The sequence below is a fragment of the Bombina bombina genome, chromosome 4 (genome assembly GCF_027579735.1).
Source record: "Bombina bombina isolate aBomBom1 chromosome 4, aBomBom1.pri, whole genome shotgun sequence".
Classification (NCBI taxonomy): Eukaryota; Metazoa; Chordata; class Amphibia; order Anura; family Bombinatoridae; genus Bombina; species Bombina bombina.
The window spans coordinates 672,466,148-672,489,379 of record NC_069502.1 but is presented as its reverse complement, the minus strand read 5'-3'; the positions used below and the strand labels follow the sequence as shown (position 1 = coordinate 672,489,379).

Genomic DNA, 23,232 nt, shown 5'->3' with positions numbered 1-23,232 from the left:
CCTGTCAAGTCCTTCTTTTGACCCATTTTGCCAAAGGAAAGGAAGTTGCCTAATAATTATGCACACCTGATATAGGGTGTTGATGTCATTAGACCACACCCCTTCTCATTACAGAGATGCACATCACCTAATATGCTTAATTGGTAGTAGGCTTTCGAGCCTATACAGCTTGGAGTAAGACAACATGCATAAAAAGTATGATGTTGTCAAAATACTCATTTGCCTAATAATTCTGCACTCCCTGTATATATATATGGAGTATATGCTATTGACAAGCCTAAGTAAACACAGCCAGCAGAAGATGTTACAGTCTCAGTAAGCAGCAGGATAGTTAAGTAATAAAATGATAATTTTCTATTGATTTCTCTATGTATTGAGCTTACAGACACATATTAGATAAGGAAGCAAGTCTGTGTACACAAAGTAATAATATAATGAGATCTGATATCACCTTTAAAGGGACAGTATACTGTAAAATAGTTTTTCCCTTAATGTGTTTACAATTGCTTTTTTTACCAACTGCAGAGTAAAAAATGTATGAAAATTAGCTTTTTAAGGTTTATTTCTGTATATTAAAGCTCTGATTTTGTGTTTTGAAGCCACAGCCTAATAAAATAGGTTGAGCTTGTAGGTATAATCAGATCTCATTAGTGTATCACATTGTGCACATATACCTGCTTCTTTATCTTATATCTGTCCTTAAAACAATCACCAATACTTTGAGAGAACAATGGAAAATCAACATTGTATTACCTTATCTCTGCTATATCAGACTGGGAGTGTAATTTCTTCTGCTGGCTGTGTTTACAAAGCTTATCTATAGCTGGTACGCGCAGCCACAAACTTTCAGAATAGGTGGGGATACCACATGCTAAATTAACAATTTCAAATGCCAATATAAGGGTAAAGGAGCTACTTGTAAACAATTTAATACACTCCAGCAGGTAAAGTGGATCATTGGGAACAAATTAAAGGGGAGAAATTTTTTGAGTAAACTGTCCCTTTAAGTTCAACCCATTGTAATAGGCTGTGGTTTCAAAGCACAACACCAGCTACTTCATGTACACAAATAAGCATGAAAATGCAATTTCTCAAATATGTTATACTCTGCAGTTGGTATAACAAGTCATTTAAAATACATTAATGGAAAAACAATTTTACAGTGTACTGTCCCTTTAAATTAAAGGACCAGTAAATACAGTAGATTTGCATGATAAAAAGACAATGCAATAGCACGTAGTCTGAACTTCAAATGAGTAGTAGATTTTTTTTCTGACGAACATGTCTATTGTCTATTTCCACTCCCCCTGTATCATGTGACAGCTATCAGCCAATCACAAATGCATATGCGTATATTCTGTGAAGTCTTGCACATGCTCAGAAGAGGCTGGTGACTCAAAAAGTGTAAATATAAAAAAAGAGTGTGCAAGTGTCTCTTTAATGATGTTCTCTGGGAGAGGGGACCGTTTCCCACAAAAGACAGACTTCGGAGACTCCAGTGGTAGGTAGAAACTTTCTGATGCTGGGTTGAATTCACTAGACAGCAGTTGTTAGCGTTTCACAAAAATAAACAGGATACGCAATATAGTGCAATACGTTCTTAATTGAATTAAAAAGTACAAAGTTAAATAAGTTACACTCACATACAAACCCTCAACAATATGAAGTATGATAGATAGATATATATATATATATATATATATATATATATATATATACCCGTATTGTTCTGTGTATAGGCCACTCCTGATTATAAGCCGCTCCCTTAAAGTTTGGTACCATTTTAAAGAAATTTAAAATTTTATTTTTTTAACTGAAAGAAAATATACACATTTGTAGAACACACACACACAGCCCCCTCATAACCCTCACAGGCTGCTGCCTCCTCTTAACCCAATCAGCCTTCTTCTTTCACAGTGTCCACTACTCATCCTATTAACTACTTCCCCTCAGCCCTCCTCACCCTCTTAGCCCCTTCATTACACAACCCCCTCCTCACCACTTATAAACCCCTTCTCACCCTCAGACGATAACCCGCTCTCATTTTAAGCCCTTCCCACTCCCATCCTGAGCTCCTCACATCTTGGGCAGTGGGCTTCTCCAATAACAGATTCAAGTGTATTGGATAAAAATATGGTACCAATAAATGTATTGAGCCCCACACAGAAATAACCCTCACGCGTAAATACTGTTAATAAAAGTATCATAAAAACCTAAGACTCATCAGGAAAGTTGCGATAGCTCACAAGTCAGCATGCAGAGCTACAGATGCCTCACAGGGTCCTAACTATTCTAAACGATCAGACATCCTCTGCACTAACTCGTAATGCTCCTAAGTCAGTGCAGGGAGCTACGGATGCCTCACAGGGATGTATGGTAATACCGGTAACTTGTGGGCTTCTCAAGCAGTGGTGTGTCCCAGATATGGGCTCTTGGGGTCTGTCATACACGATGTGGGAGAAAAAAAAATAGAAGTGAGTACAGTTGCGGCTGCTACTCGGCACTCAGAAGAGCCGGGTTAGTGGTAAAGCAGCAGCTAGAGCAGCGGTTTGCGATCTACATATGCGTCGTGTTCATTGGTTGTCAGCGGCGGCCGGCGGAGTCTCAAGTAAGCCGGGTGTGTGCCCAAACCCCTGTAACAAAAACTGCACTTCAAGGTACTTAACGTTTTTTAACAAATGGCAGTATTTTTTTGTGTTTTATGCAACATCCCGATTGTAGGCCACACCCCTAGTTTAAAGACTTGCATTAGGGGGGGGAAAGTGTGCCCTCCTGCTGTTTATTTTGAAGTGGAAATCTGTTTTCAGTACTTTTTTCTAGTTTTTAGTTTGGTAGTTTTTTTGGTGATGATGTCATCACAGGACGTTGGTGTCTTCTGTTTCCGTTTAGAGATTTTCAGATGAGAAGTGTGTAAAGATCCCTGTGTGGAATACTATTTAACCCTTTCGTGACAGGGTTAAAGTGCCTACATCGGAACAACTGTTCCGATGTAGACAAATTGAAACTACGCGATCGTGCATACGATCGCGAGATTTCAATTATTGGATCGCATCTGGGGGGCGTCCCTACAATCCTAGGAACGCCCTCCAGACCGCGATTAAATCACTGAAGCACAGAAGGCTTCAGGACAGCCGTTAGTTATGACGTTCTATTCCGTCATAACGGCTTTAAAGCCCAGTCTAATTATGACGGAATGGAACGGCATAACGGCTTTAAAAGGTTAAGGTGGGTGTTTAAGTTTGTTTTGTAATCCTTGATAAAGGTCGCAGGTGGAGGACAGAAATGTTGGATGTATTTGGATGTGAAGTGTACCACAATATGTAAATAAAGTGGTAACATCCCTATTGAAGAAACCGGGTGCAAAGTTATTTCTTTGGAGTGTATATATATATATATATATATATATATATATATATATATATATATATATATATATATATATAATAGAATATAAATGCACACACACACACACAGCTATGTGATGTGAGCAATGATCCCATGTGTTATTCCCTCACAGGTTTGTGATTTACAAAGTGACACACTGCAGACAACACAGATCATTCTAACTCCTCACTCATCCCTGCTGCAGATGTTCCATTTCTGGAGGGGGGGTGGGGGGTCTGTTGGGAATTCTGCAACCCTTGATCCTGTGAATGTGCAGGACTGAGCCCTGTGCAGATCCCAACACAAAACAGCTTCCTGACCTTAGCATTCTTATTTTTTATTAGTACGTATATCATGACCTCTATAAACTAGCTGTACATTACATGCAAAAAGGGGAATGAAACGCTTTTCCCACACTGAATTGTGATAACTCTGATGTTTTTATGCCATATGCACAATGGATATTTCAGGCATCTATGTGAGTATCAAATAGTTAAAGTCACAAGTAAATCTGCTACGTGGGATTGTAAGCACGTTTAACTCTTTAGTTGCTATGTACATACTTGAAACTTCTGCAGCATAAACATGGACTTACAAGATCACAACACATAGAATACTTATCAGTATTCAAATAAAGCTGCACATATTAGATATGGCAGACAGATCCAGATCTATAGAGGTTAATAATCATATGTCTGACCCTTTTAAGGACTAAAGATTTGTGTAGACTGTTGCTGCACTACAGAATTCCAACCAATCGGACAATCTTATGATGTCAGGAACCCTCCTCTCTAAGCTGTGCTATCTACAGTCACTGGCTCCTATCCACACCTCCTCAATTGTTCCCATAAACCCCAGCATTGTCACTGAGGCTCTGGCAGTGTGATGAAGACTTGCCTGGGGCACACTGAGCTTGCACTCACAACTAGCAGCGAGTAAAAGGTAAGGTGTCTGCGTCAGAGCGCTAATGATTATCTATAGCAACAGGGATTGGCAGAAAGTGGAGCCAAAGATGGATGTATATTTATAAAACAAAAGAAATCTTATCATACCACAATACAATGTGGGTATTTTAGTTTGAGAAAGAATCAGCTTTTGACTCCGTTTACTAACATTTGGCAAGAAATCACTTACTTTATAAAAGGTTTATTTAGCAGAAGAGTGAAACAAATGAGTCCACATATAATTTTACTGGAAGCTTGACTTTTTCAATCTCACAATTAGATATTTTGTGATGTGTATGCCAAAACATTGCTCACGTAATCTCAGATTTAGCAACAAATAAAAAATGACTGAAGAACATTAACAAAAAAACTTAATAATGTTAACATAGTTCAGTATCCTAGTATAAAATAACCTTCAAAAAAAGTATTATCCAAATTGTTACTGATCGATCAGCAAATTGTCTATATAATATTAACAACAACAATAATCAATAAAGTATTTATAAATTAACTATCGAGTTCTCATGTAAAAACATCCTAAAATACAAAAAAAGACCAAATTTACTAAATGTACTGTTAAATACATGTGTCTATATAGGAGCGTGATGTTACAGCCAGGTGTTGCTACTCTAGTAAGGAAAAACAGACTACAATTGTATTGTACTGTTCCACACTCATTCTCAGCAAAATCCTGCGCACCTTTTAATTGAGGTTTTTATTAAAAACAGAAGTGGAATCCATAAAACTACAGCTAGCCATAGGCCAGTGCACTTGTACTATAGCAGTTGCCTCAGAAAATGAATTATACAGTAAAAATATGAAGAACTTATTTATACAACACTTCACTTTAGAATTGGAATAAATATGCTTTGCACAATGTATTGGCACTTAGGTTTAGAATGGCATTTGGCAATGTTAAAGGGACATTAACCACAACTTGTAAACTACATAATTATGAACCTTCATATATAAGAATACTTTTTGCAATGAAAACTGCAGATTCATTTTTCAAATGAGTATAATTTTTATGTTTATTCTTTTCACTGATTTCCCTGTCCCCAGAACAAAAGAACCCTTGCTAACCAATCACAAACAAATATTTAGATATAGCACAAACTGTGTTTGCACATATGTAGACTGGGGTAGACTGCTCTCTTGTATTCCCATGAGGTGGTTTAAGCACTGATTAAACTTTGTTACTATTGCAAATAATTATTTTCCTATCATGATTGTTGATGCAACACTGATAATCCACCTTTTAAAAGCATGTGACACCCTAGAAGCTTAGGGAGGGAGGGAAAGTAAACAAACGCTCACAAAAATTGCTTAAAATTATTAACCCAAGCCTCCCTGGAAGAATGTGAAACAAGCACAATTTTTAGATGTATTTTACAGCAAAAGGCAACAAAATAAATAATAAATGTATATTGCAATAATGTTTCAATTGCAATAATGAAACATTTGATACATTGGTAAAATGTCAAGTTTAAAGGGATAGTCAACACCAGAATTTTAGTTGTTTTAAAAGATAGATAATCCCTTAATTAACCATTCCCCAGTTTTGCATATCCAACATTTAAAATAATACACGTTTTACCTCTGTGATTACCTTGCATCTAAGCCTCTACAGACTGCCCCCTTATTTCAGTTCTTTTGACAGACTTGCATTTTAGCCAGTGCTCATTCCTCAGTAAATTCACATGCATAAGCTCAATGTTATCTATATGAAACACATGAACTAACGCCCTCTAGTGGTAAAAAACTGTCACATGCAGAGGCGGCATTCAAGGTCTAAGAAATTAGCATATGAACCACCTAGGTTTAGCTTTCAACTAAGAATACCAAGAGAACAAAGCAAAATTGGTGATAAAAGTAAATTGAAAAGTTGTTTAAAAAAATGAAATGAAAGTTTTTTTTGGACTTGACTGTCGCTTTAATGGTCCTTTAATTAATTTAACAGCTGCATGAATTACAAGAAAAAAACAGATAAATAAAGCTGCAAAAAAACATACCTATGACTAACATACTAGTCTAATGGATAATTGTGATTTTGTGATTGTAAAATTAGAGGTTTTAATATCCTTTTGCCAAAGTACCAGATATAAAGTTAACTCTCACAGCTGATGCCTGTCTCTACTGCTATTAAATGAATGCATGTTCCACCCATACCACCACCTAAACACCCAGGTAGCACACATGTTGCCAAACTCTGCAAATGCACTAACAAGCTAGTTTCTACCCTTTGCATTCACAATTATATATATTAAACAGTTTTATAAGTTTCTGTCATATCGAAGACCTAGCAAGAATCTTAAGGAGGTAGAGACATAGTTTGGTTTAAAAGCCAGCTTAGGGTGTTAATTGCAAAATTGATTTTAAAGAAAGAAAAAAAAAAACAACAATAGTAAGCAGCATATCCGAGGATTAATATATATATATATATATATATATAGTATTAGGTGCAGATGAAAACCATGCACTTCTCAGAGAATCTATTTTCCATGAGAATAGCCAGTATCTAAAGCACTAAGGTACATATAGCTACAAGGCTACAATGAGAGAATCTACATAGGACCAGGCCAAAGTCCTGTTTTGTAAATGGTGCCAAATCCTTCTTCAAATGTTATTCCAGGGAATTATATGCTGATACAACCAAGTTCCACAAACTTAGATAACGTAAAAGCTATATAACCCTTATAGTAAAACCTAACTTAGGCAGCTGTCTAGCTTGCCTATATCTACACCCAGTCTTGTCTGCTTTACACTGAGTGTCAAGTAGGATACATCAGCTATACCTGATATACATTAATTCATAGGAAGATGATTAGAAATAAAATAACAAATAAAATACAATTCATAAATTATTACTGGCATACTTAAACAGTTATGAATCATGTCTACTTCAACTGTTAACTTTAAAAAGAATTACATCCCAGTAGTCATAATGCTGCCATTCACCATAAATAACAGACAAAAAAACCTCTATAAAAAAAATACCACCTGCGTTTAAAGTGTAACAATTAAATAGAGAACATTTATTTGCTTGTGACTCAGCTTGGAAGTCTGAGCATTCCTGGCACGTTTTGAGATAAAAGGCTAATGTAATAATGTCAGTGTTTACCAGGGACAACAGCAAGTGAGGTTGAATATATGTAGAAGGATAAGCTGGCACAACAAAGGCCAAAGGTATTATTAATCCATGCAATCTCTTTTCCATTCATGACCTTTTTCCAAATCCATAAACATCTTTACTGTACCCATAAGGCTTTAGTGGGCATTGGACGTTCACATGCAAAAGCAATTTGAAGCAGTGCTTCTGTATCCCTCAGAAAAAAACATTGGATTATTATAAATGTGATAGGGGTGCACCAGTATGAAGAAATTCAGGCACAGTGTCTGAACTGGGATTTTCCACATGCTATGCAGAATCTAACTGATATACAGGCAAGAAGGAATATATTCATCTAGATTCCCTTTGTGACAATTGCTAGATATATTGTGTCTCATAAATGTAGATATTATAACTAACCGTTATACATCATGACTCTCTCCTGAAATCTAAAATTTAGAGAAATAAATATTATTGAAATTTTCTTTTCAACCATATTTCATAAAACACCTGTTTCCAAAATCTGTAATAAAACGTAAATTTTAAAATTATCAGTAAAATCACAGACAGTAAACTAGGGACATCATTCTACAAATACATGTTTTTTTTATATGATTGGCTGTATAGGGGGGGGGAGTTTAAATTGGGAAGGGTCAGGCTACAAAAAAATATAGTTTAAATATAAACTTTGCAAATATAAAAACATTAACATTTTCTGAATAGATTAATTTAAAAACGGAACATCATACTTTTTATATCAGATAAGTATCTGATTAGTATAAACTCTACCTTCTAAAATTATAATAATTTATTAAGCAAAGAGGTGTCTTGTATATCATGTTGGAACTGATCCAAAAGTGAAATAGGTACTTTACTTTAGTAAGATGATTACCACAAACCTACATACAAACACACACTGAAACACACAAGCAGATGAAAGGAATGAGACATCTACACAGTAGAGAATGGTGTGTGTTGCAAATGGAGACAGGTAGGTGATTTGGAATGGCTAGACAAAGGAAATCCCTAATTTAAAAGATATCCAAGTTATGGCTTTAACTGACTCGAGCCACAATAAAACCTGTGACTCACACAGATTTATATTATTTATTTGTGTAGATTATTGAAGAAGCAGCCACACACACTTTATAAATCAGAGAAGGCAATTCTATAAAGATAGATGAAGAATAATCCAAAAAGTTAGAAGGGAGAAGAAAAGGTTTAGATGTTGTCATGCTACTTACATTTGCCACTGAAGAATGTATCAGTGATTGCACTAAATGCCTCCATGCTTAATTTTCTTTATTAAACATACACACTATGAACAGATGAGGCTTGTGCATATATCTTTTTCAATCAACAGATCAGTGTGCACAGTTTACGAATATGTATTCTTTATCTGTAGCAAAGAAAGATTCACTTTAACCATAGCAGTAGCAACATAAAATAAACATCTGGTAGTAGTGCATGTGTATAATGTGTCTTATATAGACACACTACGATTTTTCTATGATTGTGAGCTTAAAGTATTCAAACTATTTTTGCTTAACTTGAAAAGTTTACCAAATAAGGCTAATTTACTTGACTGGGTAGCAAATATTAAATATTGCTATGGGGTAGAAGCTAATTGAATTAACTATACTATATGTGCACAGAGGTAGGGGATTTGGCATTACTGAGCAGATAAATTAGCGCTGCGGAATCTGTTGGCGCTCTACAAATAACCGATAATAATAATAAATGCTAACATAGGAGTATGTCATGTACTGTAAGACTCCTCTGGCCTCTGTCTTGCTCTGGGAAAGCAGCTGAAAGCAATGTGTGCTCTGTGCCAGACTGATGGCATGTGTGGTCTTAGCCTAATAAGGGCTGCAAAATGAAGTATTACAAACACTTCTAAAGGCACTGTGGTCAGGCAATAAAACCTATAAGTTCTGTAAATATAAAAAGGGACTGAAACATCTACCGAGGCATAGAACATGTCAGTAGAGGAGTTAGTAGAGGAATGTATTCAGGGCATGCAAATGGTAAATGCATATCAGTCACTGAAAAATCAGTCAAAAATATAATTACTATTAAAGGGACATAACAGTGCAAAAAAGAAAATGCTTTATTTTGTTAGAGCACTATGTGTGACTATGTGCAAGCACTATGTGCGACTATGTGCAAGCACTATGTGCGACTATGTGCAAGCACTATGTGTAACTATGTAAAAGAAATATGTGCGACTATGTGCAAGCACTGTGTGTGTTTTTTGTTTTTATTATTATTATTATTATTATTATTATACTTTATTTATAAAGCGCCAACAAATTCTGCAGCACTGTCCATGGTTACAAAAGATAAAAGTACGTGGATACAATATTTTTAAGAGAGACAGGACAAAATTTATCAAATACTGCAGGAATTGAGGGCCCTATTTCCCGTGGGAACTTACAATCTGGAAGGGTAGGATGGTGTTAGTACAGAGTTAGATGAGGGCAATTATTAGGAAAGTAGGATTAATTCGTTACCGAGTAGGGTGATAAGCTTACTTGAACAAAAATGTCTTTAGGGAGCTTTAAAAAAAAAAAAAGAGGACAGATTAGAGGAAAGTCGGACAGCATGAGGAAGTGTGTTCCAGTGGGTTGGTGCCGCACAAGAGAAGTCCTGCAGTCTAGCATGGGAATAGGTGATGGTAGCAGATGCAAGAAGCAGGTTGTTGGACCTAAGAGGGCAGGCTAGAGTATATTTGTTGATTAGTGAGGACAAGTTGTGGGGGCGGCATTGGTAAGCACTTTGTAGGTCAGGGTGATAATTTTAAATTTAATTCTGCAGTGTACACACTAATATCAAATAATTATTTGCATTCTGTAGTGAAATGCGTTTGAGACATGAAATTCTTTAATAGTTGATAAGGGCCTGTCCCACTATACTTGGTTTGGTAAAATGTGTGACTATAGTGGGGAACTTTAAGTGAACTGGGTTTGCGGTTTAACAGAGGCACTTGTTAGTTAATTTGCATGATTCACTTTCACTATTATTTCTCTAACTATTCACTCTCCTGCCTACCCAGCTCCAACACAGGATCTCTAGAAGTCAGGGAGAAGATTCAGGTTTCTCTTTCACTCTTCACGCAGGAAGCTCTCTCTCTCTATCTGCACTTCTTCTATAACTCACCTTCTGCATCCCCTATCCTTGTGTAGCCATGGAGAAAGTCCAGCACATAACCCGCTCAGCCATGAGGAGAGCCTCAAACATTGAGGTCAATCCACAAACGCGCCGAAATCTACAGGAGCTCTTTATCAATTTTTCTCTGATTCTCATATGTCTGCTGCTCATCTGTATCATTGTGATGCTACTTTGAGGGTTTCTGTCCATCACACAACACTTAGAGAAAGCGCAAAAAAGAAAGACTGAACAACAGTTCCCAAGGCGCTCCACTCTTGTAAACATGCTTCCACAACGGGTAGTGTCTCAGCTGTGTATGCAGTTCACTTGTGTTAAAATGCTTCCTTAAATACAAAAGATTGACACTATATAGCGTGATAAGCATTGCCTCATATATTCACTGTATTGTTTAAACCTGTCATGCATGATAGCGGTAACTATGAGCATGTTTTATACACTTTCACCACCACTGCTGAGGTGCATGGCTTGGAAGATTGTCCACATGAATGGTGTCCTCCATAGTATAAGAGAATGAGAATAAAACGATTACATCACTGTGTAATGTTTTTGTGCCAAATACCATTGACTTATTCACATAACTTTGCATTGATATTGTACTGGTATTCTTTGCATTTGTTATCTTCACCAAAATCAGCTTGTGTGTGTAATGCAGCTTTAATACAAAAGGGCTATGTACTAGGAGTATGAACCTCAAAAAATGCACTCATTATTCTGGTTCTTTGAAACACATAATTAGCATTACAACTTTGTTTTAATCAACCATCAAATACTTAGACCTTTAAAATGTAAAAAAAAATGCTTTATATAATGAGTAAGCAATAATCAGGGAATCTCATTATTCCTAAAACAGTTGAATGTAGTTCTGTTCTAGATGAAGCCCTCAAGGACTGGAGTTGGCCACCAAACCAGGAGATGCTGATCATATATTTTAAAGCAGGCAGGGGCTCTATATTACTTTTGACACATTTCAACAGGAGACTGTGTACATACAATGCACTTTGCAAACATTGGTGTTGTATTAATGCAGTAAATCAAGTAGTATATAGAAAAAGCCTGACCAAGGGGCACTTACTTTTTTGTAACTTTATTTTGACATTGCAAACACTAAATCTTGGAACCTAATTTCAGACTCAAATGCTTGGCACTTACTGCCCTGTTTAGACTAGTTGAAAACATGACATTATAATCCCCCAGAACTTTATTATATCCCTGTCTGAGCAAAATATATTTATCCGTAGCTCAGACATTTTGATTAACCTACATATTTAGCTAGGGATAGACTGAAGTGCTGACCTTGTGGCAGTCCCTGAGGCTTAAAGTGATTGTAAAGTTTAAGGAATTAGTGCCCAGTATCTAAAAATACTCATAAAAACAGGGGCACTTTAATTAATAAAACTTTACAAACACGCTTTATTAACAAAAAAATACTTACCTTTTCTTTATGGTAAACATACCACCGATCCTCATCCCGCATCTTCTTCTGTATGTTGCATATCGATGACGAATCCGGCTTCCTTCAATCGTTGCGTGCCCCGCAAGCTGGACACCAATGGAGGCACACAACAATTGGAGAAAACTGGAGATTGTCATTGATCTGCTCAATACAGAAGGAGATGCAGGCGGAGGATTGGCAGTCTGTTTACCGCAACAAAAAGGTAAGTATTTTTTTTTTTTAAAATAAGCGTCTTTGTAAAGTTTAATGAATTAAAGTGCCCCTGTTTTTAATTCCTTCAACTTTACAATCACTTTAAGTGTAAATACACTAGCCTCACAAATTCATGCAATCCTCAAAAATTCACAAAAGCAACTCTGATATTTTAATTATGTATTAAATAATAAGTGAAGAACAACCCTGGGCATAAATTTTCACAAAGCTCAATTTTTTACTCACTATTAACTATCGCAGATCACATTTATGATTAGGAAGGAATTGACTTGTCATATAATTAAATGAAAGCTCTACAAAGTATGTAACAGAATATCAGAGAGTTAAAATGCTGATTTTAGTTCACATTTTGCTAACCATAAAGAAAAAAACAAAACATTATCCCCATAATGCAACAAAATGCTTCATTTATATTACACCAGGGATGTAATGTCACCTCTGTACTAATCTTTGTGGCCCCTGAGGGAAAAAAAACTCAGGCTACCCCAAAACCTTAGCTGTATCCCCTGTGCTACTGGGATGTTTAATAGTTATAAATTTATATGCGGGCCTTGAGGCTTCAAAAATATTGACCTGCGTGCCCCTTTGTGTTAGGAAGTTGGTCATCACAGTGTTACATAAACAAACTGAAGTTGAGACTGAACATTATACTTTCTCCACAAAGCAGTAAACAAAGGGAAAAAAGTTAAATGGCAAAGAGCCAGAAATGAAAGAACCCAAAAACATCACTATTTGTGACTAGTTACTGGCTAATAAATGATAAGGGCTGAGGCTGATAGCAATCTCCTAAAAAAAAAAAAGTTAAACGACACTGACCCCCACTTAAAGATATATAGTTATTACACCTCTACACTATCTGCTGGCATGAAATAAAACACATATTCATGAGACGCAAACACACTGCACTATTGGTTCAACCTGAGTAACGTTACTTGGCATGCTGTGATGAAGAAGATGGCAACTTTATATTTTACTGCTTTAAGGAGTCTTTATACAGATATATGTAGGAACTTCTAGCTACCTGGTTTGTGTGATTTGTCCATCTCTAGTAAAGAATATTTTTTCTTGACATTATAAAGATTAAGACTACACCCATACATTGATACAAACGTCAATGCAATGTGAAGAAGTGAACAATAAAGCAGCTGGTGACTTTTGCTTACTTTAACAAAACATTGTTCAAGTTTACATAAATATTATTTGAAGTACTAAAAAGTTAGTGACAGACTTAATTCCTTATTGAACTCAAAAGATTTCACTCAATGTACCATACTTCAGTTTCAAGCTCAGCTTGCCATAGTCTACTATATAATCGCAAGCACTTGATAACCAGAGAAAAAGCCCAGGATTATTTCTGTTCCATTATATTACTAATGTAAAATTGTGTTGTCAACCCCAGGTCTAGCGAGAATAAGCAATGCTGTTACCGTATCAGAATGTAAAAAACATATTCAAAAGTACAGGCATACCTCGTTTTATTGTGCTTCGCTTTATTGCGCTTCACAGATATTGCTCTTTTTAAAAATGTAAGGTTTGTGGCAACCCTGTGTTAAGCAAGTCTATCAGTGAAATTTTTTCAACAAATATATACACATACAAACACATGACTACACACCACCAGCAAAAAGATTATGACTCTTTTTTTTTTTTAGCAATAAAGTCTTTTTAAAATAAGGTATGTACAGTTTTTTTTAGACATAATGCCATTGCACACATAATAGACTACAGTATAGCCTAAATACAACTTTTCTATGCACTGGGAAACAAACAAAAAAAGGAGTGTGACTCACTTTTCTTGCTATATTCCCTTTATTGCGATGGTCTGGAACCGAACCTTGAAACATCTCTGAGGTATGCCTGTATTCCAATTCTGCACAAGCAATTCATAACTGGAAATAACTATAAGCTTACAAGAAAAAAAAACACACACCAAGGCTTCTTTACAGTCTTTTAAACAAATTCAAAAAGTGTATACTTGATAGAGAGACCAAACCAAATTCTGTAACCTGCAAATCAGCATAACATAGGTATTTTGAAAACTTAGGTTACAGATATTGCATTTTGGTCTCTCTGGAGATCATGGTACAAAGCACATTTTCACACAAAAACAAGATGAGTTTAAAGGGACAGTCAACTCCAAAATTGTTTAAAAAGATAGATAATTCCTTTATTACCCATTCCCCAGTTTTACACGGCCAACATGGTTATATTAATATACTTTTTTACCTCTGTGATTACCTTGTATCTAAGCCTTTTTTGACATAAGTAATCACAGAGGTAAAAAGTATATTAATATAACAATGTTGGTTTTGCAAAGCTGGGGAATGGGTAGTAAAGGAGTTATCTATCTTTTTAAACAACAACAATTTTGGTGTTGACTGTCCCTTTAGTAATCTGTCACCTGTCCCTATGGTACTGTTAGTAGGTGATTCATTACCTCAGTTTGTTAGTGTGCCACGGCACACTGGTTGAAAAACACTGTGTTAGTGAATCAGCACACTAGAATAACACGATGGAGGGCTTTTAATGATATTTTACCATGTGCTTTTCTCTAACCATTAAAGGCATATACAGGTGAAACGCGAAAAATTAGAATATCGTGCAAAAGTTCATTTATTTCACTAATGCAACTTAAAAGGTGAAACCAATATATGAGATAGACTCATTACATGCAAAGCAAGATAGTTCAAGCCGTGATTTGTCATAATTGTGATGATTATGGCTTAAAGCTCATGAAAACCCCAAATCCACAATCTCAGAAAATTAGAATATTGTGAAAAGGTGCAATGTTCTAGGCTCAAAATGTCCCACTCTAATCAGCTAATTAAGCCATAACACCTGCAAGAGGTTCCCGAGCCTTTAAATGGTCTTTCGGGCTGGTTCAGTAGGAATCACAATCATGGGAAAGACTGCTGACCTGACAGTTGTGCAGAAAACACTCATTGACACCCTCCATTAAGGAGGGAAAGCCTCAAACGGTAATTGCAAAAGAAGCTGGATGTTCCCAAAGTGCTGTATCAAAGCACATTAATAGAAAGTTATGTGGAAGGGAAAAGTATGGAAGAAAAAGGTGCACAAGCAGCAGGGATGACCGCAGCCTGGAGAGAATTGTCAGGAAAAGGCCATTCAAAAGTGTTGGGGACTTTCACAAGGAGTGGACAGAGGCTGGAGTCAGTGCATCAAGAGCCACCACACACAGACGGATCCTGGACATGGGCTTCAAATGTCGTATTCCTCTTGTCAAGCTACTCCTGAACAACAAACAATGTCAGAAGCGTCTTACCTGGGCTAAAGAAAAACAGACCTGGTCTGTTGCTCAGTGGTCCAAAGTCCTCTTTTCTGATGAGAGCAAATTTTGCATCTCATTTGGAAACCAAGGACCTAGAATATGGAGGAAGAATGGAGAGGCACACACTGCAAGATGCTTGAAGTCCAGTGTGAAGTTTCCACAGTCTGTGTTGATTTGGGGAGCCATGTCATTTGCTGGTGAGATGAGCTCTATGGGGATGCTGACTTCATTTTCCAGAAGGACTTGGCAGCTGCCCACACTGCCAAAAGCACCAAAACCTGGTTCAATGACCGTGGGATTACTGTGCTTGATTGGCCAGCAAACTTGCCTGACCTGAACCCCATAGAGAATCTATGGGGCATTACCAAGAGAAAGATGAGAGACTTGAGACCGAACAATGCAGAAGAGCTGAAGGCCGCTATTGAAGCATCCTGGTCTTCCATAACACCTCAGCAGTGCCACAGACTGATAGCATCCATGCCACGCCGCATTGAGGCAGTAATTGCTGCAAAAGGGGCCCAAACCGAGTACATACAGTATGCATGCTTATACTTTTCAGAGGTCCGATATTGTTCTATGTACAATACTTGTTTTATTGATTGCATGTAATATTCTAATTTTCTGAGATTGTAGATTTGGGATTTTCATGAGCTGTAAGCCATAATCATCACAATTATGACAAATCATGGCTTGAACTATCTTGCTTTGCATGTAATGAGTCTATCTCATATATTAGTTTCACCTTTTAAGTTGCATTAGTGAAATAAATGAACTTTTGCACGATATTCTAATTTTTTGAGTTTCACATGTGAAGCCCAAATATGTTTTTTCATTATTCAGATAGAACATACATTATTAAATAACTTTCCAATTTACTTCAATTAGCTATTTTTCTTTGTTTTCTTGTTATCCTTTGTTGAAAAGTAGGAAGGTAAGTTTAGCAGTGTGCACGTCTGCAGTTTTGCAACAAAGTTATACCATAGCAAGAGCACTAGATGCCAGCACTATTTCCTGTCATGTAGTGCTCCAGACATATGAACGCTGCCTATGTAGGTATCTCTTCAACAAAGAAGAACATTAGAACAACACAAATTTTAAAATAGAAATAAATTGGAAAGTTTTTTAAAATTGTATTCTCTAGCCAAATCATGAAAGAAAAAAAAATGGTGTTTCATGTCCCTTTAAGATTGCGCTCAAAGAAATGAGTGAATTTCCAGTGAAAGTTCAAACTATTAAAGGGACATGAAACCCAAAAATGTTCTTTCATGATTTAGATAGAAAATACAATTTAAAAAAAATTCTATTATCTAATTTGTTTCATTCTCTTGGTATCATTTGCTGAAGTAACAGCAATGCACTACTGGTTTCTAATTGAACACATGGGTGAGCCAATGACAATCTGTATATATATTTAGCCACCAATCAGCAGCTAGAAATACATTTAAAGGCATGTTATTTGCACAGATCTATTATGTTATAGTGGTGAGTAACCTGTTCTTTGCTAACTGGGTGGCAAAAGAGAATACATTTTAATGCTTTGGAAATAAATTAGTAGCAAAACTTGACAGCGAACTAAAAGCTGTGCATTTATCAGACTGTACGCCTATTGTTTACATGTATTTGAACACTTTCAGCTATTATGACCTTATTAGGATTAGAGCGGATTATCCTCAGTATTAAAAACTATGAAAAAGTTTCCAGTTTAAAAGTTCACTGCTTCATAATATTGTCTTATTGCCACGGCAACGAATTTAAGAAGAGGGTGAAAGGCAGCAAAATAAGTTTGAACAATCCTTATAACTTTTCTGAAACAATCATACACTTAAAGTGGCCCTCACTTTACCATTCAAATGAAGAATATATATATACATATACATATACACACACACACACACACACAGGGGTCGACAAATTTGTTAGGAGCCAATAAGAATTGTTAGGAGCCAGACAGTGTAAATATATCTATGGAGAATAACCCAAAAAGTTAGGAGCCAGGGGTAAAATTCTAGGAGCCATTGGCTCCCTGGCTCCTAGGTTTGTCGAGCCCTGCATGATATACACATACACAATATATATATATATATATATATATATATATATACACACATATATATATATATATATATATATATATACATACACATATACATATATATATATACATACATACAGACACACACACACACATATACATACATACATACATACACACACACACACACACATATAGACACACACACTTAACTATTATTATTTATTTTGTCTGATTTTTCCTTAAAGGAACAGTCTACACCGGAATTTTTATTGTTTAAAGAGATAGATAATCCCTTTATTCCCATTCCCTAGTTTTGCACAACCAACACAGTTATATAAATACACTTTATCTCTGTGATTACCTTGTATCTAAGCCACTGCAAACTGCCCCTTGTTTCAGTTCTTTTGACAGACATCCATTTTAGCCAATCAGAGCTGGCTCACCTTACTACACGTGCGTGAGCACAGTGTTATCTATATGATACACATGAACTAACACCCTCTAGTGGTGAAAAACTGTCAAAATGCCCTGAGAGAAGAGGCGGCCTTCAAGGGCTTAGAAATTCACATATGAACCTCCTAGGTTTAGCTTTCAACTAAGAATACCAAGAGAACAAAGCAAAATTGGTGATAAGTAAATTGGAAAATTGTTTAAAATCACATTCTCTATCTGAATCATGAAAGTTTATTTTGGACTAGACTGTCCCTGTAAAAGTAACAATTAACTTGGCAGTGTTTATTCTGAAGTGAATAATGTGGAATGCAAAACCCTGACAATCCTAAACACTTTATAGTGATTGGATGAGACGTACAGAACAGTGTGAAGTGCATCTTCTTATAATGTGTAGTTTGCCAAAGCTATAAAGTGACTATTAGACACTGCTTAAATGTTCTTTAAAAGTTCCCCTAATTTTCCTAATATTATAGAAACATTTTTTTTTTTAATTTCATGAGTCAGACAGAGCATACAATTTCCATCAAATTTCCAATTTACTTCTATTATCAAATGGGCTATGTTCTCATTGTAATCCTTGATGTAGATTATACCTAGGTAGGCTCAGCAGCAACAATGCACTACTGGGAGCTTCCTGCTCATTGGTGGCTGCGCAAATATGCCCCTTGTTATTGGCTCACCCCATGTGTCCAGTTGTGCATTTGCTGCTCCTTCAACAAAGAGAAAGAAGCAAATTTGATAACAGAAGAAATTGAAAAGTTGTTTAAAATCGTGTACTCAATCTCAATCATGAAATAACAATTGTAATGCTTTAAGAGTGATGAAACTCTAAAAGAATATGAACAGTTTTAACTTACTGTTTTTTCTATAATAACCTAGATGCACTATTTTATTATAGGCTTTTTTTTTTACTAAGAGATGTGTGTGCATTCCTTTACTTTCTAACATTAATACTTATTTTCCTCAGGTCAAATGATAAAAAAGTGAATCTACAGAATCCAGACCAGTTTCAGTTACCCATAAACAAAGGGAAAATTGGCCAGAATGGATCTTGCCAACAACCAAAGCTTGAATCTTATACTCAATTTCTTACTAATTGTGATGATTCTCTTGCTAATGTTCATTCTTGTAAAACTTCTGTAAGGACCTGCTCCCCATATCCTTGACTGGGAAGACGCATTTAGCAATTAGACAATGAATGAAGGCACCTGCAAGAGTTATGACCCATTTGGGACATAGATTCCAAAAACGATATCAAGCATGGGCCACTACAGCTGCACGGGCCCCTACAGCTGGCTGGCATGCACAATCACAGATCTATTCAAGCACACAGATGCATAACAACCAGGATGTACCATTCTAAACCTCATTATAAGGAACTTATAAGAGTTACATGCTCAACAAATCTACTTCCTACTGACATCTTCCCAAAGGGCTTGAACTGTAGTCAACGGATATCCTTATAGCCTCTTCTTATATATAAGAAGACCACAATGGAGAGTGATCTTTTGCAATGGTCTGCTAGTAGGATCCCTAGCACTATATGCCTGTGTGAAGTTAACATAATGCTTTTTAATGTAAATTAGTTGTTATGCAAGAAGGAGAGTTCCATTGCTTGTGACCTGAACATCAAGATGGCAACGCTTGTATTTGAAAACTAATGTATAAATGGACCTGCAAGGCAGAGGAAGGTGTGATTAACCTAAAACAAGAAATGTTCCTAAGACAGAGGGGACTTTTGTAGCAATTATCACATGTTCATGTCAATCCTCAATGTCTTTATTTAAGCACTACAATGTACAAATGCTGATGCACCCATATCTACACTTTCATAGCACATATTGATTTAACGTGGCAGTGTCAAGTCCCAAGGGTTACAAATAGACCATGGTCTAAATATATCTTAACGGAATATTCACATTTACTAACTAAAAGTAACTTACCTGTGCTTAAGCAGTGAGATTTGAAATTCTTATCATGTTTGAAGCCCTTGTGAACTGGAGCTGTATACTCATGATCTAATCGTACCTCAGTAACCTGTATAGCAGCTTACGCCTTGCAGCATGCCACAAGCACTTCCATATCTTTTGCTTTCTATTTGTACACATAAGCACTAAATGAGTTGAATATATGTTTCAAATGCTTCAGAGATGTAGAATTTCGTGTTACAAAGATGTGCATTAAACACGGGCATTGTAAACGATTTGTGACTTAGTTTGTATTAGATGAGTTTGCAACACTATAAAACAAAAAAAGAGGGGCAATAATGTAATAAAAACAAAACCAGTGCTGAATATTATTTCACTGTGTTGATTAAACACACAAGAAAACATCTACGCTGTAAAAAACAGTCTAAAACAGTTTTCATTCAATTCCAGTCCACAAAATCCACTAACAGGGCAGATTTAAAGGATTGCTTAGCAAAGGTTAACATCTAATCTGTTTTCATGTAAGATGGTCCTAAAATGGGACTTCTTAGTAGGTGGGTCTTTAAAGGGACAGTATACACCAATTTTCATATAAATACATGTAATAGACACTACTATAAAAAAAGAATATGCACAGATACTGATGTAAAAATCCAGTATAAAACTTTTAAAAACTTACTTAGAAGTTCCTAGTTTAGCACTGTTGATGAGGTAGGTTGGACACCCTGTTAAAGGGGCTGGGAAAGTGACTCCCCCCCTTCCCTGTATATGAAAACACCCATTACACCAGTGCTTTCCAAACTGTGTGTCGCAACACATTAGTGTGTTGCCAGCAGTGTGTAGATGTGTCCCTGCTTCAGCACAATTTTTTTTTTAATTTCATTTTTTTTTTTACATTTTTTGGGGGTTTCTGACATCTTGCCTGCTACGCATACCACATGGTTGACATGTGATTGATACCTAGTGGGTCACAGATCATCTTAACCTATTGGTGCAGCTCAGTGAGAACTGAAACTATTCTCATTAGCAGCATTGGCGGCACATTGGCTCCTGACTGCACATGTAGTCTAGTCTAGTTTGCAGCATGGGCAGTAGTCAGTCGGACTCATAGAGCTCTGAGGGCGGCAGCTTAAACGATGAGCTGAGTTCCCACTCCCCCGGATGGAATGTCTGACGACTCAGATAATCCGCCTCCCAGTTTTCTACTCCTGGGATGTGGATCGCAGATAGGTGGCAGGAGTGATCCCATTTTATGATTTTGGTCACTTCTCTCATCGCCAGGGAACTCCTTGTACCCCCCTGATGGTTGATGTAAGCAACAGTCATGTTGTCTGATTGGAATCTTATGAATCTGGCCTTTGCTAGTTGAGGCCAAGCCCTGAGAGTATTGAATATCGCTCTCAGTTCCAGAATGTTTATCGGGAGAAGAGACTCTTCCCGATACCATAGACCCTGAGCTTTCAGGGAGTCCCAGACCGCGCCCCAGCCCACTAGACTGGCGTCGGTAGTGACGATGACCCACTCTGGTCTGCGGAAGCTCATTCCCTGGGACAGGTGATCCTGGGTTAGCCACCAACGGAGTGAGTCTCTGGTCTTCTGATCTACTTGAATCACTGGAGACAAGTCTGTATAGTCCCCATTCCACTGTTTCAGCATGCACAGTTGTAATGGTCTTAGATGAATTCGCGCAAAAGGAACTATGTCCATTGTTGCAACCATCAACCCTACTACTTCCATGCACTGAGCTATGGAAGGTCGTGGAACAGAGTGAAGAACTTGACAAGCATTTAGAAGTTTTGACTTTCCGACATCTGTCAGAAAAATCTTCATTTCTAAAGAATCTATTATTGTCCCCAAGAAAGGAACTCTTGTCGATGGAGACAGGGAACTCTTTTCTATGTTCACCTTCCACCCGTGAGATCTGAGAAAGGCCAGAACGATGTCTGTGTGAGCCTTTGCCTTTGAAAGAGACGACACTTGTATCAGAATGTCGTCCAAGTAAGGTGCCACTGCAATGCCCCTTGGTCTTAGAACCGCTAGAAGTGACCCGAGTACCTTTGTGAAAATCCTTGGAGCAGTGGCTAGCCCGAATGGGAGAGCCACAAACTGGTAATGTTTGTCCAGAAAGGCGAACCTTAGGAACTGATGATGATCTTTGTGGATAGGAATATGTAGATACGCATCCTTTAGATCCACGGTAGTCATAAATTGACCCTCCTGGATTGAAGGTAAAATCGTTCGAATAGTTTCCATTTTGAACGATGGCACTCTGAGAAATTTGTTTAGAATCTTTAAATCCAGAATTGGTCTGAAAGTTCCCTCTTTTTTGGGAACTACAAACAGATTTGAGTAAAACCCCATTCCTTGTTCCGCAGTTGGAACTGCGTGTATCACTCCCATTTTTAACAGGTCTTGAATCTACACAATGTAAGAATGCCTGTCTCTTTATTTGGTTTGAAGATAAGTGAGACATGTGGAACCTTCCCCTTGGGGGTAGTTCCTTGAATTCCAGAAGATAACCCTGAGAAACTATTTCTAGTGCCCAGGGATCCTGAACATCTCTTGCCCAAGCCTGAACGAAGAGAGAGAGTCTGCGCCCTACTAGATCCGATCCCGGATCGGGGGCTACTCCTTCATGCTGTTTTGGTAGCAGCAGCAGGCTTCTTGGCCTGCTTACCCTTATTCCAGCCTTGCATCGGTTTCCAAGCTGGTTTGGTTTGCGAAGCATTACCCTCTTGTCTAGAGGCTGCAGAGTTGGAGGCCGGTCCGTTACTGAAATTGCGAAAGGAACGAAAATTAGACTTATTCTTGGCCTTGAAAGGCCTATCTTGTGGGAGGGCATGGCCCTTACCCCCAGTGATGTCTGAGATAATCTCTTTCAATTCTGGCCCAAAAAGGGTTTTACCCTTGAAAGGGATATTAAGCAACTTTGTCTTGGAAGATACATCCGCTGACCAAGACTTTAGCCAGAGCGCTCTGCGCGCCACAATTGCAAACCCAGAATTTTTCACCGCTAATCTAGCTAACTGCAAAGCGGCATCTAAAATAAAGGAATTAGCTAACTTAAGTGCGTGAATTCTGTCCATAACCTCCTCATACGGAGTCTCTCTACTGAGCGACTTTTCTAGTTCCTCGAACCAGAACCGCGCTGCTGTAGTGACAGAAATAATGCACGAAATAGGTTGCAGGAGGTAACCTTGATGTACAAAAATCTTTTTAAGCAAACCCTCCAATTTTTTATCCATAGGATCTT

The 23,232-nt window shown here is 37.2% G+C and overlaps 2 protein-coding genes across 3 annotated transcripts in view; one reads left to right on the top strand and one right to left on the bottom strand.

Annotated features, from left to right (window-relative positions):
- Positions 1–23,232, bottom strand: part of CEP85L (centrosomal protein 85 like) — a 439,304-nt gene that overhangs the window by 199,377 nt on the left and 216,695 nt on the right. The window lies entirely within an intron of this gene.
- PLN (phospholamban) lies at positions 4,176–11,149 on the top strand. Its single transcript, XM_053710793.1, has 2 exons — positions 4,176–4,326; positions 10,493–11,149. Exon 2 carries the CDS (start codon positions 10,625–10,627, stop codon positions 10,781–10,783), a length of 159 nt encoding a protein of 52 aa, XP_053566768.1. The 5' UTR covers positions 4,176–4,326; positions 10,493–10,624; the 3' UTR covers positions 10,784–11,149.